General features: G+C 43.9%; 7 protein-coding genes across 7 annotated transcripts; 2 read left to right on the top strand and 5 right to left on the bottom strand.

Annotated features, from left to right (window-relative positions):
- Positions 1-29: 29 nt before the first annotated feature.
- N7495_007807 (actin-related protein 2/3 complex subunit 2) lies at positions 30-1,383 on the top strand (the record flags this gene model as incomplete). Its single annotated transcript, XM_057210458.1, has 6 exons — positions 30-175; positions 261-789; positions 848-986; positions 1,046-1,146; positions 1,204-1,252; positions 1,304-1,383. The coding sequence occupies 6 exons, from the start codon at positions 30-32 to the stop codon at positions 1,381-1,383; spliced, it is 1,044 nt and encodes a 347-aa protein (XP_057060001.1).
- Positions 1,384-1,710: 327 nt separating this feature from the next.
- On the top strand, positions 1,711-3,331 carry N7495_007806 (uncharacterized protein; the record flags this gene model as incomplete). Its single annotated transcript, XM_057210457.1, has 3 exons — positions 1,711-1,968; positions 2,015-2,245; positions 2,303-3,331. The coding sequence occupies 3 exons, from the start codon at positions 1,711-1,713 to the stop codon at positions 3,329-3,331; spliced, it is 1,518 nt and encodes a 505-aa protein (XP_057060000.1).
- A 612-nt stretch (positions 3,332-3,943) lies between these two features.
- N7495_007805 (uncharacterized protein) lies at positions 3,944-5,255 on the bottom strand (the record flags this gene model as incomplete). The annotated part of the gene is made up of 3 exons (XM_057210456.1): positions 3,944-3,999; positions 4,056-4,717; positions 4,780-5,255. The coding sequence occupies 3 exons, from the start codon at positions 5,253-5,255 to the stop codon at positions 3,944-3,946; spliced, it is 1,194 nt and encodes a 397-aa protein (XP_057059999.1).
- A 2,024-nt stretch (positions 5,256-7,279) lies between these two features.
- On the bottom strand, positions 7,280-7,599 carry N7495_007804 (uncharacterized protein; the record flags this gene model as incomplete). Its single annotated transcript, XM_057210455.1, has 2 exons — positions 7,280-7,434; positions 7,494-7,599. The coding sequence occupies 2 exons, from the start codon at positions 7,597-7,599 to the stop codon at positions 7,280-7,282; spliced, it is 261 nt and encodes an 86-aa protein (XP_057059998.1).
- A 929-nt stretch (positions 7,600-8,528) lies between these two features.
- Positions 8,529-8,734, bottom strand: N7495_007803 (uncharacterized protein; the record flags this gene model as incomplete). Its single annotated transcript, XM_057210454.1, has 2 exons — positions 8,529-8,703; positions 8,727-8,734. 2 exons carry the CDS (start codon positions 8,732-8,734, stop codon positions 8,529-8,531), a joined length of 183 nt encoding a protein of 60 aa, XP_057059997.1.
- A 27-nt stretch (positions 8,735-8,761) lies between these two features.
- N7495_007802 (cytochrome P450) lies at positions 8,762-9,416 on the bottom strand (the record flags this gene model as incomplete). The annotated part of the gene is made up of 3 exons (XM_057210453.1): positions 9,298-9,416; positions 8,968-9,245; positions 8,762-8,942 (listed from the first exon to the last, which is right to left on the bottom strand). Exons 1-3 carry the CDS (start codon positions 9,400-9,402, stop codon positions 8,762-8,764), a joined length of 564 nt encoding a protein of 187 aa, XP_057059996.1. The 5' UTR covers positions 9,403-9,416.
- Positions 9,417-13,610: 4,194 nt separating this feature from the next.
- On the bottom strand, positions 13,611-15,053 carry N7495_007801 (flavin monoamine oxidase family protein; the record flags this gene model as incomplete). Its single annotated transcript, XM_057210452.1, has 3 exons — positions 13,611-14,253; positions 14,276-14,571; positions 14,631-15,053. The coding sequence occupies 3 exons, from the start codon at positions 15,051-15,053 to the stop codon at positions 13,611-13,613; spliced, it is 1,362 nt and encodes a 453-aa protein (XP_057059995.1).
- Positions 15,054-16,850: the final 1,797 nt, after the last annotated feature.

Here is a 16,850-nt window from a genome sequence, read left to right as displayed (position 1 = left end):
GCGTAAATACTGGGGCCCCCCACCGCTCCATGACGATTCGTGGATTCGTGGTCGCCGTTCACACCTACAGACAACTTGTTGACGCATCAACTTCCCCCATTGTGTTGCCTGCCATGCTTCTTCTAGACTACCAGAACGCTTTGATCCAATCCCTCCTCACGGAGCGGTTCTCTGGGTACAATTCCTTTCCCTCACCCCTCCGTCCCCTCATTCTATACAAAAAGCAGCGTCAGGCCCAGCTAACAATGAACCCCCCGCAGTGCCCCCCCGACCTCGATTGATCAAGTGGTCTCAGACTTTGACGGAGTAACTTTCCACCTTTCAACACCCGAATCGAAAACCAAGATTCTCATTTCGCTTCAAGTGAAATGTTTCAAGGAGCTAGTCCAATACGGCGCCCAGGAGGTGCTGGAACGGGAGTACGGCTCATACATCGTCTCGCCTGAGCCAGGTTATGATTTCTCCGTACAAATCGATCTTGAGAACTTGCCTACTGAACAGGAAGCTCGCGATGAATTGATCATGAAGCTTGCTCTGTTGAAGCGCAATGCCATGGCTGCCCCCTTCGAGAGAGCATTTGACGAATTCAACAAGCTTGCCGAGGAGGCATCTCAATACACATCCGAGTCTGCGCCACAGGGTATTAAGGAAGGTGGTGAAGTCATGTCCATCCACTACCGTGACGAGGAGGCGATCTATATCAAGGCTAGCTTCGACCGCGTGACCGTGATATTCAGCACAGTGTTCCGCGAGGAGACGGATCGGATCTTCGGCAAGGTCTTCCTGCAGGTGTGTTGCATACGAGAAACTATTCAAGGTATCATGGCCTGGGGCTAATAAGGAACAGGAATTTGTTGATGCCAGACGGCGTGTCGTGACCCTCCAGAACGCTCCACAAGTACTCTTCCGCAATGACCCCCCGCTTGAACTGCAGGGTGTTCCAGGTCTGCCGGACGGATCTAGCGAGATTAGCTACATTACCTTCGGTGCGAATCTTGTTGAATGTCTCGATCAAATGCGCATGTTCCACTAACGAAGGACATAGTTCTGTTCCCCCGACACCTTACCCCTCAGCGCCGATATGACAGCATTTCTCATATCCAGACTTTCCGTGACTATTTCCACTATCACATTAAGGCCTCCAAGGTATGATGACTTCTATTATTATCTTATCACCGAGCAATTAGCTTACCATCCATGCAGGCATACATCCACACTCGAATGAGAAAACGCACTGCAGACTTCCTCCAAGGTATGCACACTTCCCCATCCTTACACGTCATGATAGCTAAATTGAAGGTAGTTCTCAACCGAGCCCGACCGGAGAACGAAGAGCGTGAGCGTAAGACAGCAAGTGGACGGACATTCCGTGTGCAAGGTTAGATGTGAGGTTTCATTGCTATGAAGACTACCGGAGGCAGCAAAGCATTTGATTATACACCATTCCTTGCTTCTTTCCCCTTCCCCCTATCCGTACTGTAGATACTCCTGTACTGTAAGCTTATCTGTTAATAGTGAATCGAAATCTGGGAAATATTCACTGCCAAGCAGGCCTCGAACAATGGGCTCGGCGTCGTACCTTCCTGTCGAGGAAATTCTAGAGATTCAGTCTGTATCTCTGTATTTTCTCATACATTTGCAAAAAACCATACCTAGCAGATCAAATTCAAATTCAGGTTTGATTTTATCTCTTCAGAGTGCGGCTTCATCATGGAGGGCCAACGCAAGACTCGTTCGTTGCTCGCCATGTTCAAACATCGCTCCAAAAGTCACATTTCTCACTCCACTACTCAAACCACAAGCTACAAAACGGACTTTTCTTCCCCTGGTACTTTCGACGACACCTTTGAAGACCAGAGAGACGGGTTTTACCGATACTCTGAGTCAATCGTCGAAGAATCCAAGCCTTCAGGTGCGAGCCCTTGTGGCTCTCAAGAGGAGAATTTTGGAGTTTTTGATTCTCTTATAGTAAAAAAAAACCCACATCTTTGACAGGACTCAAAACTGACTTCAGATTCAAAAGATGGCAAAAAAACATCACTCACGTCCCTACACGGTGAGCAGCAATGATTGGGTGAAGATCAGGTCTTCACCAATTCCTGCATCGCCGACACATGTGCGGACCATGGAGGACTTGAATCAAGAGAACCTACAGCTACATTTTTCTGTTGTGATGAGGATTTTTAGTAGGGTCTACGCTATCGCGAAAATTTTACATGTCATCTTCCTCGCATATGGCATTGAGGTAAAGTTAACAACCCAACCTCTACATATACATGCCAATTAATGATACATTTTGCAGCTCGATAACAACGAGAACGGCTTCATGTACTGGATCAAGCGTTCGGAGAGAGGTATTCGAACGGATTCCCTCCGCGTTCTAATCGAATCGGTAGAAAATCTGTTTTATACCATCTACGCGCGTCTACAGCTCGAGATGGCGGCCGTTGAGCTGTGCGATCAGCTTCCTGTGAGAGAAAAGCGTCCCTCCATTGACCCCCGAAAATTTCAACTTCCAGGACCTGTCCATCTCTATCGGATCTATTGCACTTTCAAGAACATTTTGGACCACCGCAGTATCTGTGAGGCACCCAAGGACGACATCATTGCCTTGTACCAGGAGGACTACATCAAACGACAGATCAGCCAAAACGAGGACCGTACGCTTTTTGTGAGCGACACAAAAGAGTACCGTAACGTCGTGCTGAGAGTCCTTATTGATAAAACTTCAGTTTTTCGCGAAAAGTGGGATGGTCTCATCCCAATTTTTCCAAGCATCCCACCCAAGATCATGATATTCCATAGTGAGAATTACCTCACAGCATTTCCCAAAGTAACCCCAGAACCGGACCTTCATGCCGTCGAGCTCCCTTTTCTCGATCTGAAAACACTTGACCCCATCGCGTGGGAAAAAGAACTCATCCTGGACAATCGACAAGCCGCACTGGCCATACTGGAAGGACGGGTTATTGGAGAGTTGCGCCGTGAAGATGCGAACTATCCGGCTGTGTTCCCGGTCAAATACTACAAGTGCATCTGTAGGTCGTGCTGCATTTGTGCGGTCAGGTGTACACTTGCTGTGGAGAAACCATGTCCTTGTGCCCGACGACAGCTCCGTATCGAGATGGCGAAGCTTCGCCGAGGACCTGGACGATTCGACTTTGTGACTCGCGTTACTACTCTTGCTCTCTCTTTTTGGCAGGGTCTGGTTTTCATGAAGAGGAATGTCGATTCAGAAGCCTTGCTCGTGGAGCTTATGGAGTTCTTTTCCCTCTTTAGCGAGGAGATCATCAAGGAGCGCCATTCGGTGATTATCCGAGAGTGGGACTAAATCATTGGAGCAATTCATGTCAGCCTGTTTGAAAGCTGACAGACCTGGCTATGATTTTAATCGATTGATTACGAGTATGACTATGACAAAATTTGGGACCTTTTATTAACGGCTGATATGAAGTATGAGTGTATGAATAAGAGAATTATGGGATTTTTGATCTGGACTTTGAGACATTCCAAAAAAATGGAGTTCGTCCTTTCTGTTCTTTCTGGTTTTGAAACATCAAAATTGACTTAGAGATTTCTTTTAACCTTCGCATTGCACAAGTCCTTAGTAGTCTCAAGGTTGAATTGAATTCATTATTACATTGTGAATATATTGATACTATTGAAACAGCTTAAATGAAGTGATATTCCCAGACGCCTAACGAATGCAAAAAGTCCAATTTACCGCCCTCTCCTCGCAAGGAATGAAGTGATGTGAAGTGATATTATGAATATGAATTGTCGTCAAGTCGTAGCCTCAGAGCACAACATGTTGTTGAAAATGCCCGCCGTGGCTTTGTGAAGCATGCTGAAGGTCATTTCAGTCTAATAATGACTTGAAACGTAAGGAGGAGATAGCCACAGGCACCCTTCTTAGAGTAAAGTGTATAGCATCATACCCGAATCATACACCTCGTTTTTTGCACAAAGCAATTACGACAGATATGTCGTCCATTTTCCCTTTAGAAGAAAAGTTAGTGGATTAATTCCTGATGTGGAATGAGTGGCAAACTCACCTCCTTCAATCGCAAGTCCTTCGTCCACTGCCTTCTCCATATACGGACTTTCAGCGTATGGATCACGAGCGATAATCAAAGCTGCATTGAGCAGCTCCCTAGCTACATAAACCATGCGATCATTCGACATATCAGGAGGAATGTCAAGAGTTTTGATATCAGAGTGACCCTGGTCCCATTTCTGAAGGCTATCCAGAACGAGCTGCAATATCTCATGTTCCCACAGGTTATCGGTGACACCGTCCGAAACAGCCAACACAATATCGTCTTCTTTCAAAGAGACCCTAGACAGCACTGCATCTTTACAAGGTGTGTCATTGCTATTTGTCCCCAGCTGCATCGGACAGTCAAACCAATGCCATTGCTCAGAAGTCCGGAAAAGAACTTCTTTCTTACTAGGCCGAATCACGAGAATCTTGCAATCGCCCAGGTTCGTCACGTATAGCAGGGGTGATTTGGTACCATCCAGCTCGGATGTCCAGTGTAAGAGAGCGGTGGCCGATGTGGTAGTTCCGAACCATTCGCCAGGACTGGTGGTTGCACGAGTCGTTTGTTCGTAGGCAAGCTGGAGGCATTCAACAGGATCGGGAATCGAAGTTGTTGCAGAGACTCGACGTTCGACTTCGAGGGCCCAAAAATGTAATAAAAGGCGCGACCACAGACTTTTTGGTTTTCAATTGGCGTGAGATGATGCGCACAACACTGATAGGCTGAAGAAACTTACCCTGCATGGCCACGAGGCCTCGTAGCCCAGGCTCCTACACCATCGTCAACGCCGAGTAGGTACTCTGATGCTATAATCGCATCATCTCCATTGCTCAGGCCGCGAATCAGCTCTCCTTCTACGGATAATCTCTTATCTTTGTTCAGGGAGTGTGTGGTGAGAGGGTCGGAAAAAGAAGAGGATGGCGGGGAGAGAAAGGGTGGAGGAAACGGGCGCGGTGGGCGTTTGGCACAAACAGCGTAGCCTGTCTCGAAGCGAAAGGGCGAGAAAGCGAAGCTGGGGCTCTGGTGGTCGGGGACGGGCGTGGTGATGCCGTAAGATGGCCACACTGTCGCATGGTATCGCCGCACTAGCGGCACTACCGTCCTTGGACCGAACTGGTCCTTGGTTGCAATCGTGGTTCTATAACAACCTGAGATCCATCGTCTCGAAGTTGGTGCGAAGAGGAAATGTCGAACCCTTGCCGTGGTCACCATTCCTGAGAACCTGTTCAGTGCAAGTGAATAGTCATACCCTATTCGATCGATGAAAAGCAGAGAAATTGAGGAAGAAGTTTCGTCTTGCAAGAATATTGAAAGTCAAAATACTGGAAGACTGTATTTCACCGGTGAGGCCGATCGAGAAGGTATTCTGAATGCTGCGGTTTCACTGGCTTGCAACGCCGACGGCTGTACTCTGGTCTACGTTGTAGGGCATATCCTTGTATTCGTATTCAAACCTCAACACTTTCATCTCATATACTGAGTCTGAAATGTACACAATTCACCTTGAAGTAAATCTGATACCAAGGATTAATGGAATCTACGATAAGTAATCGTACTAGAATGATTTCCGGTTTCATACTTCACTTTTGTCTCTTACATCACTTTCACTTTACTCTCAGCCTCACTTTATCCTCTACCTATCCCTAGGTACTTATGTATCTCTTACTTAGACTTACTATAGGAGTAGAATTCCTATAAATAGTACCTCTATACTTTCATTTCAATACTCTTCCATTTACTGTTAGTGTGAGCGGTAAATGATACTGCCATGTAGTCACCTGACCTAATCATGACTAAAGATAGCTCACCAAATTAGGCTTAGACTGAGCCTGAGTCTTTTTTCGCGAGCTCGCTCTTCAGCCTTTTCTCCCTCCACACACTCAACACCAACACACCAACACCACACAGGCAATAACAGGATCTCAAATATTCAGATTTTTTGTCCATCCTAGCACACAACATAACTGGTATGTATCACACATCTCCCTCCATGGAGACGATACAAAGAACAAACACAAAGGCCGAAAACAACTCTTATATGATGAGATTTTTTCCACGAACCGATTTTTTTAGGAAGAGCCGGAAGAGGTATGACATTGACGTCCCCATTGGGCGCTTTGTTGTCGATGCTTATAATGGTTCCGCTGAAAAGAGTATTTGAAGCTTGTGTTCTTGTCTCTTGGTCGTCTTCTTGGAGGAAAGGGTCAAGAAGTGGAATGACTGCTAACAGCATTTTCCACATAGACAAACGCTACCTCGAAATAGAACTTGGATGATGGGAGGAACAGTACTACAGACAAATTCAAAGAAATCTACCTTTGCAACTAGATTTTCGGAGTAAAACTAATATCCTAGACCATTATTATAATATTACGCCCTACTGCCCAGACGCTAGTCCAGAAGTTAGGAGTTGTTTAGAGATGTCTCGACATCGATGGCCAAGTCAAGTACATACCTAGATAGCTACGGCAGTCATTCTATTTTGCAACCTAATACTTTACGCGTAGTCTAAAAACGAGTGTCGAGGTAGCGTTACTCAGCTCCATGAAGAACCTTGAAACACTTGAATTAGGAAAAGTATTCAAGCTGCGAAACTTAACTCTGCCGTCTATCAAGTACCCTAAGCCTGAACCTTCTAGTATGATCTAACAAGTGGATATAGAAGTCGTCAAATCCATGCGTCACGCAATGGCGCGAGAATGGTTAGTGTAGTTCTCTAGCTCACGGTATTTATTTGTGGTTGATATAGTGAACACAGAGAGAAAGAGAATATCTGTCAAAAAATGCTTTACAAGGGCTATGGACAGGATCTGGAATTGGAATAGCTCTGATTATTGCTCGGTACTCAAATAGCCAAGATGGTAGCAAGTTTGGTGCTCGGGGCATTTGACCGAGAGATCAGATATATCACTAGGATCAGCTTATGGCCAACTAGGTTTTTGGACAGATTGAACTTGCAATTCAACATCGAAGTTGTGGGAAATTGAGAGCTGGACCCGAGAATGGCCATAATAGCGATTTACCAATATATTATGGAATTATAACTCAAATACCATACCACCCGGACGGGTGCAGTCGCAGACCAGCAGTGCTTTTATCATGAAGCAAGTAACATTAAGAAATAGAAAGGTATCCAAATCCAAACCTTAGAAGCGACTAAGATTCATAGCTAGCGTGCTTCAGGCGCTGTTTAATGGCATAATTTGTAGAAAATATTGTCTTTCAGAAGCCCAAATCTATGCCTCAAAATTAACACCAGCACCGTGACTTTCACGCTTAGCATGGTCATAATGTCTAGATGCTTCAAATTCGAGACGATCTCTCTCCTCCTGGCTCAGATGGTGTTTGTCATCGTGCTTTTTGTGGAAGAGGCTGTAGTTGGAGTGCTTATCTAACAGGTCTCTGTTAGCGCCTTGTATATGGCGCATTTAAAAGGCAGAAACAGCTTACCACTCTGAGTAACAGGTGTCACATTGGATGTATGATTTGGCTTGTTCGTGTCGTGATGATGATGGAAGTGCATCGACTCCTCGGCCTTGTGTAGGAAGCCTGTCATGATACTGTGGTATAAGATTTGATGGTATTATAACAGATTATAGGAGAGGGCTTAAGTAGAGCATTCTACAGTAATGAGCCTCAGAGCTGGGATATGTGTGTATATAAGTTGATAAGGTTGACATCTGGAGCTATCAGGTTTTTTTTCGTCAACTTGGAGCTCATGACGTATTATGGGCTGACGCTAGCGTCGTTGGCAGTTATAACAAACGATACAATCAACTGGCTAGTTATCGGTGCATATGAGCTAGTTAGTGCGCTAAATTCATTACATTATGTAGATCCGGCTTTTCACTTTGAACTTAGCAACCCTTTTTAGCTTTATAGTATAGGACCTTGGAACATGGGACAGCCCTACTGAATAGCAAAGCTTGAACCAATGGAAGGAATTTAGGAGATTATTATTTACTTCTGTAGCTAATTATCGCGATATCAGAATATCGGGTTATGACCTCGGGATAATTGGGGTCTAAAATACGGGCCGGAGCTCCAAGGAAGGGATTCCAAGGTTGTTAATTATGCTCCACAGACTCCACTGGTTTATGGCAGGAAACAGTGCTTGCCCAGGTGGAGCAGAAGGATCCATTAGCTGAAAGACATGATTACCCTAGAAAAACTGTATTCTACAGGTCACGGAATCGGAATGAATGAATGAACACTGCGAGGAGAAGGAAACATATGCATTCCTCTTCCTCTTTCTATTCCTGAGATATGAATATCCTCGTCTTAAACTGAAAAAGTAACTTTGGAAGGCTGTATCCGCTCCTTCAAAACGCAGGGATTCCAGTAAATCTCAAAAACCATGGATTAACAGTATTCTATTCCACGTCCCTGCTTAGGAGTTCCATCTACGCTTCTGTCAGCTTTGAGCTCCCCAGAAAAACTTATAGGAGACTTACATCGAAAGTGCCGAAAACGGCAGTGATGAGCTTATAACTCTCCAGCTGGGACAAATAACTTCCAAGACAACTTCATGATCCAGCGCCAAAGATCAAGTATGTCTCCTTCATTTTCGAGAATCAAGCCTGATATACATCTTCTGGCTCTTTGGGCCTTAGATGCCATCTCTCGGGGATAAAAGAACCAGTATTGATACCGAACACAGCTTCGTTTCTATTGATAACTCACGGACTCATACCGACAAAAGTAACTTCTGGCACAAATCAACCATCTGGAAGCGAGACAAATCTTGGGAAAATACGCTCAAGCATAAGCCCCACGTGAGGAGTGACTCGCATCACCTCCCACATTACAGCGTCAAGGTACTTGAGCCTTGCAAATCCGTTGATGTACCCGGCATGGTTAAATAAACCCTTTAAAGCTCCCCACGCAGTTTCCTGTGCACTGTTGGGCTATTGAGAATGCATACGTGGCGCTGCTTATTGCGCTGGCTGCAGTATCACTACCAACCCAGACGTTAGAAAATAGGTAGGTGACAACGACATTGTCGTCCACAGTATCTGGCGGTCTTTCATTATTTTCGAGCAGTTTGTCAAGAAATTTAGCTTGCGCATGATTCTTTCCACCATTCAGACCCTTTTGAAGTTGCTCCTGACTAAATACGGTAGCCCAACCAAAGGCCGCTGGACCAATCTGCATAATCTGATTTTTGTCAAAGCTCATGTCAAGGAGAGAGGTCTGACATATCTATAACTTTTATATAGGCATTCTATCAATTAAGCCTGGTGAAAGATTTTACTGATACAAAGTAGTCAAGAACCTTGTTCGATCGCCCCAGGAATTCATTATAGTCCCATCTAGCTTCATGGATTCCTATATCCTTTGAGAAAGTTATCCGGCTCATAACACCCCATGCGACTGAAACACTCTACCAGATGCTTACCCCACGGGAAAGGAATGCAGATCGCTCACGTGAATTAAGGTAGTCGGACACTCTCCTGCAGTTGATCAATCAGAAGATTGATAGTTAAGTCAACAACCAGCCCCATATCTAGGGCTTACTCATGAACTACAAGTCCTACACGAGTCGAATAAATGTTGAGTAGAACATTTAATACCTCAGTAGTGCCAACGGCGAGGAGATCATTTCCGATCTTTGAATTGCAACCTGGAAGTGCTTTGTTTAGGCCACGTGCTGTGACACTAGACATGGCATGCGTACATATACAGCTACAATATCTTTCCCAAAGTTCATTCATGGATCTAATTCACTTGGGCATGTAGGTGGATGATGGCCTTGGATTGATATAAATCTGGAACGCGCTGGCTCGGGCTAGAATTCTAATTATTTGATGCAGCAAAGCCTAATCAAGGGCTGAAAGATATGTTAGGATCAACATGGTCTATATTCTTAGGCAATATATCCAACGGCCTCTCTTTATGCTCCGTGCGAGTACATCGGCTGTCAACATAGTGGTGATATTAAACCCATTTGCCGAGACTTTTTTGTTTCAATTAAAAGATGTGCTGAAAGAGAACTGACAAGTACTTGTCTTGAATAGAATATTCAAGAGTGATCGGTACTTATGTACGTACAAAATGTTGACAGGTCACATATTTACTTGAACACGATAAAGAACAACGAAGGATTCAGCGTATTCTGCCCAGATGTGGAGACAAATCTAACGGCTTAGTGGTAAAGGGACCAATCATCTGTGGATAAGTACAAGTTCACCAATATTTATTTCGGCCGGTGCTAATCGTAGGTACGGACCTCGGAACATATGTACCTTTCTGATCGCCCGAACCTAGAAGTAGAGTCGTTACTCTAAATAAATATGTAGCTGAAAGCTAATACGCATAATTGGACCATGACAAAATACCCACAACCATGCCCAAAGCAACGGCCATGACACTGAAGCCGGAACGTGGCCTATGCCCTACATGCACGACTGTTTCAAGCCCCCGCTATTTCCTCTTTATCCGGAAAAGCTTTGGAACTATTAGAAACGCCTTCCGGGGTCTGCCCGGGATATATCGTCGATCCTAGAGTCTACCCAATAGTCTAGAATTGAAGATATTGATCAGTCACTTCTAGGTTTACCTATTCCATTTTGCCATGCATGGACTGATCCATCAAATGCACTTATGTGCTCCCGTTGGGAGAGATTTTACTTCGGGGCTCCATAGCGGCAGGGTTCAGCCACATGTGATGGAATACAGTTTGGATGTACATGTTTATTCGATATGAGCGGTTTTCTTATGTGACTAGTACCTGTCATATAGCGGGAACATAGGATCCGCTCCGCGATATTGCAGGCTGGATGTCTGTCGCTTATTTGCATGGTACTTTAAAACGTTAGAAATTTGAGCGTTGAATGAGGACTCCTATTCGATAGAGTATCTAGGTACATATGTAAGTACTTTTTAGGGGTCTCCGCTGTTCAGATCTAAGGGGGAATTAACCCAACCGGAGACTATATCCATTGGACCTGCTTTCTTTGCTTTCGCGAGACTTTTAGATCGTCTATTTGAACTGGGAAGAGAGACCAAAATCTGACAGTGTGTCTAGCCTAAATTTTAGGTGCTTCCAATTATGACCACCGACCAATTAATTGCAGAGGCGGCGGAAAGTCAAGGTCCAGAGATTCTAGCGGTTTGCTGGATCTTGGTCATGGTTCCTGGATTCGTGGTAGCTCTACGAGTCTGGTGTAAGTTCTATCTTAGTCGGGGGTTTGGATGGGACGATGTTATCGTCTGTATTTCCTGGGTAAGTCATCCATATATATCGTTTACAAAGGAGATAACGAGAAAAAGCTGATCAGAAATGGCAGGTCATGCTTCTCATATTCACCGGTCTAGTCACACAGGCCGTTAATTCGGGAGTCATTGGCAGACATATTGATACGATCCAGGACCCAGAAATTGTTGTACCTCCATCCCTCAAGTTGGTTTACATATCCTTTGAGTTTGCTATCATCAGTTGCGTCCTCAGCAAGACATCATTTGCTGTCACCCTTTTGCGAATTGTGACGAAACCTTGGGCGAAGATCCTTTTGTGGTTCATTATAGTATCTATAAATATGATCATGTGGCTCTGTGCTATATGCTATCTAGTACAGTGTCATCCACGTTCTGCTCTATGGGATATAAAGCTCATGGCTACGGCAAAATGCTGGCCCTCCCATATTTACGAAACAATCGCTCTGACGGCTGGTGGTACGAACTCTTTACTAACAAATATAACCTGGAGATGAACACTAATACGTTCGAGCAGCATACTCCGGTTCCATGGATTTTATTCTTGCACTCCTCCCCTGGAAGGTTATATGGAAGCTTCAAATGAGACGACGTGAGAAATTTGGCATTGCTATTGCAATGTCCTTAGGAGTTTTGTAAGTAGGCTTCATTCATTGGACAAAGGACCATCTACTGATGAAGATGAACAGTGCGGCAGCAGCTGCATTTATCAAGACATCTAAGCTTGTAGATGTCGGAAAATTGCAAGACTTTACATGTAAGATTCAATAACTCTGATTCATCTCTCACTATCACTCGAGCTAATCAATCTTAGGGTATTCTTCTAGCATTTTGATATGGTGCTCTGCCGAAACAGGTCTTACTATCTTCGCCGCCTCTATCCCCTCTCTCAGAATACTATTTATTCGTATGCGATGGATATCAAACCGCCAAGAAACACCCGCACCAGATTCATACCAACTTTCTGGTAATTTCTCCAAAATTCAAGGCCCAACTCGTCCAAATCCCTGTTACTATGTGGGCGGTGAGGTAGTCGCACTCAGTGGTACACTTAATGGCTCAGACAGTGACAGTGAGAGGGGTATACTGAAAAAGCCAGCTATCAAGCAAACCCAGGAGATTTCAGTAGTATTTGAGAGAAACATGGACGGGGAAACTGAAGTGGAAAGACAAATGAGAGTTTTCTCGCAGCCTCCAAGTCCACGGCCGCTATGAGGAATTTACATGTTTCATTATTAAAGATTAAATTTCGTTAGACATTACTTAAAGTCCGTAGTTTTTTTTGTGGTTGTCCTGCTTGTTCGCTCTGTTTAATAATTTACTGATACCCCAAATAATGAACGTAGAGGGTTGTATACCGTTTACTTTAGTAAGAAAGCCCGTATGAAGTCATAGGACTACGGCTGAGACGCCCATTACATTCTACTGAGAGCGCTTCCAGAGTTTTCAGGACTTAAACCATTTGAAATACTGCATATTCCACCGCCTGAAAGGAGGTGACTGACTGCCACTATGGATGGATGGAATCTACAGGGAAAATATGAGCTGGTGTTATATTGTTGTGCCGGCTCCAGAGCTGAAGAGATATTTTGAAGAGAAAAGAACGAAATGGGGAATATGGTATCCAAATGCCACCTGGGCGACAAATTGAGTATTTCCCATCGTCATTGTTCTCATCTTTTATCTCATATCGAATACCTCCCTAAGAAATATTTTTCTATTGGATTAGCGGCCTTATACGGCCGGACAGACATCGGAAGCACCAAATTCCGAATTGTAGATTTCTTTCACTTTTAAAACCCTGGATGATTTTCATTAGTCAATTCTCGATAATATCTGCCTATGAATACTGGGATGATGGCAGAATTTGCTCTGGCCTGTGCTTATTTATCGACCGCTTATGTCAACTTCTATCTCCGCAAATCCGCAGTATTGATGTCGAAATTCACAAAAAGATCTATGAGACCAGCAGTAATCTAGGTGTCACAATGGAGTGGGCAGAAGTGCAAAAATATGGAACAGACTAGGTGCCTTGGGCACTTCACCTTATTTGGCGATAATTGGACTGGAAGTTACCTAAACAACATTTGCTCGCTCGGCTTATAGGAATTCATTCAATATTTCTGACGAAAAGATAGTGGCACTAAGTCAACAACTTCTGAAGTGTAAAGGTTTACAATCTTTCACAACTATACATATCTCTATTTAAGTAGTTGCAGACTCGACCTAAACTCTATGTAAGATATCATAAACGAGATTGGGAGCAATAACATGTGGGTTTGGACGATAGTCAGACTGATTTGTATTGAGACCTCTAGTAGATTCAGCCGCGGGTGAAACTGTGTGCTGAAGCTATTTCAACAACTGCGGTAGCACAACCGACTCAGTGAAATTCCAAATCAGCGATGAATCGTGAGACTGGAAGGTAGCTCCAGAATACCATGTATTCCGATGACCTTGCAACGCATACAAGTCTTTATAAAACCCAGCCGCAATACTATCAGATGACACCGTCAGTTCGAATGGAGCATGGCTTTTGAACTCCACAAAATTAGGATTTCCTTCTACGGTTGTTGGGAAACCGTTGGCTTGCAGCTTCTTGATGTAGGAAATTATCTCTTTCTGAACATCGACGTCTGGAATAGACCTGGGGCTTCCGTATTTTATGTCAAAGACTCCATCGATTGCTGTCGCAGAAATCGAGTAGATACCAGGTAGTTTGGGAAGATGGTATGCAGTATTTTCGCTGACCGAGCTTGAGGAGAAGCCTGCCGGTAACCCAGTATTGCTCACTAGACTTGTGTAATATGCTGCATTTTTGAACTCGCCGAAGAGGCTTGATTCCCGCTTATCGAGTATGAAAACTTCCATATTCTCCAAATTCTGCGGAATTGTGATCAGCAATTTGTTTACTCTCACCGTCTGACGACCGTTTGCAGTTCGAATTATTAGCTCAATGCTTTTATTGTCTCGGCTCTGTGTTTGCTCCACCTGGCTGTTGAAGAGGGATGTCTGACCCAAGCAGCTGTGTTGCATGGTCATAGATCTCGTAGTTGTTTTGGCTTGTTGTCAACAAGAATCCACCGGCTATATCACTGACGACGCTTATTCCAACACCCTTAAAGACGTATAATGTGGGAAGTTGTAGGAAGTCGCCTAGACCCTGGCCATAGGTGAATATAGAATAGGTGGCATTTGCAATAGTCGGGTACTTGGCAAGGAACTGGGCAAATGGCAGTAGTAGGTCCTGAGGTACAGGGTCAGGAAGGAAGAATCCAGCTTCAAGTTGAGGGTATTTGCTCAGTTGTTGTGCCTGTCTGTAGTTTAGCGAGGCGTTTCAAAGCCTGAGATAGGATAACCCTGGAAACTTACATATGCGGCGAAAGCAGCTGAAGGATCGGGGCTGCTATAGTTGATCGTCTTGGTAGTGTCAACATCTAGCCAATGGGGGGCAGACGTGCTGAAGTCTGGGACTGCGACAACCCAAGATACGTTCAAACGATCGAAATAGTCCTTGACAAGTTGGTTGTTGTGGAAGACCACAACGCCATAGTCCACAGTCTGATTGGTGACTGGATCTTGGTATGTGTTTGTATGGCCTCCAAGGATATCTGATTTCTCAATCACAATAACAGACTTTCCTTCATCTCGGAGTCTCACAGCAGCGTAGGTTCCAGCTGATCCACCTCCTATGATGGCGACATCACGGACGATGGTGGTATCCTCACATCTGCCAGAAGGAGTGTGCAAGATAATGCCAAGTAAAAAGAAAGCTTTGGGTATAGATGGAAACATGGTTAGCCTCCACACGTCTTTCTGGAGGCAAGTGAAATGTGTAAAAGCAGATCAGCCCAATTTCATGCGGACCAGCTCGATATAATAGTCGTAGTTATTTGCAAGTCTCTTCGGAATTTTGGACTTGATTCGCTACTCTGCTATAAGAGACTCCACAATCCTTGACCCCTCTCACGATAGGGGATGCCTCGCGTGGGCTGCATTCCACGAACCTATTGGTTCTGCAGGTGATCTCGCCATTTTCGTATTACTTGCAGTCTTTGATGCTTATCTGCAGGCAAGTCATCAAAGCATTTGATTTCGCCTAAAAAGCTAGTAAACTTCTTAATTCCGAGTTTTCCGAGATCAAACTCTAAGTTCACATTCATTTAGGCTTTACCTAAGTGGGTAGAGCTAAATTTGAATTATAGTGTTATAAAAGGTATGTAGGTGTCATCTGTAGGTGGCTCCCGCTTTTTTTCTGCGCTGAAAAAGCAAATATAAGCTGAAAGTTGACACGAAGATTGGTCAGTATTGTATGAGTAACAAAAATAAGTATTTTGAGTCGTACAAAGCACTTAAGCCTTCTTGGCAGGGGTTTTAAGGAGATATCAGCCTGATATCCCTTTTGACTTTCTCCAAGGTCTCATCTTGCTCAATTAAACTGGCTTTTCAGCTTCAATGTTTCACGAACGTGTAGTTGATAACTTAAAGGAATGGATGCAACTATTTGATCGAAGATTTTTCGTAAATAGCAGTCAATTTGAAGATTGAAGCCGATGCATTCGCTTAGTAGTGACTCCCGAGCCAGCCACTTAACTATGTATCATGCTCAAAACCTCTTCTTCAGGTATAATAGTCTAGTGGGAAAGCCCTTGACTGTGGGTATTTGCTGTCTATAGCTCTGATTATAACTGCCGATTTGTAGCTTGATGATTCTCTAAGAATCTATATTTTAATTCATTTTGATGCACACTATTGTGCTTGTTATATGATTATTACTGTGATGAATTTTTATCGGCTTTTTGGTACTATTCATGATTCTTATCAGTTTAATTAACCCTTTAAAAAACTTGGGGAAGTGATTATCGTTACAAGTCCTCTGTCATTCCCACCCTTTATACCCCTTGTTCTATCATTTGCATCTACTCTCACACCCATTCTCTCTGCATATCCCTCTGTATCTATCTACTTCCCTATCAATTCAAAACTGTTCATTTCACTAACTCCTGGCCAATTTTACCTCGAAGGCTTTTTAGACATCTTGCACACACAGAGAAATACACAACTAGACAGATGTCGAAACCTGCCCCTCAATATTGTCTAACAATATTACGAAGGATTCAATTCCAAATTATGAGGCTGATTGCCGAAGAATTCAGTGACTAAGTGATATCGGATGGTGAGCCTCTAGACTTCCTTTGAAATCTTTGGATAACCACTCTCCCAATTTGAAGAAATCTATGATAGAATCTTCCATGGTTGAACATCAATATAACCTCACTCTCCCTTCCTCAGATACGACACTTCGCCTGGACAGCTCCTAATGAATATATCCTCAGGCACACCCCCATATCTGTATGGGTTGATGTTCGAGTCTTGAAAAGGCGAGTAATGTTACTTATGAGGTCGTAAACATTGGAAGTTTGAAACCTGGGAAAAAAAACACAGATGGCAACCTTGAAACCGTCATTGAGTGTTGAAACCTCATACATCATCTAGCGCCTAGGCAGATCCAAATGTTAAATACCTACTTTACCTAGGTAGTAGGTATTAACTGATTCAAGGATCAATAACATGTTATTGTTTTCGTTGTAA

The sequence above is a fragment of the Penicillium taxi genome (genome assembly GCF_028828555.1).
Source record: "Penicillium taxi strain IBT 34144 chromosome Unknown utg000005l_segment0_segment0, whole genome shotgun sequence".
NCBI lineage: Eukaryota > Fungi > Ascomycota > Eurotiomycetes > Eurotiales > Aspergillaceae > Penicillium > Penicillium taxi.
The sequence above is the reverse complement of the archived record's forward strand: the minus strand, read 5'-3'. Positions and strand labels throughout refer to the sequence as shown.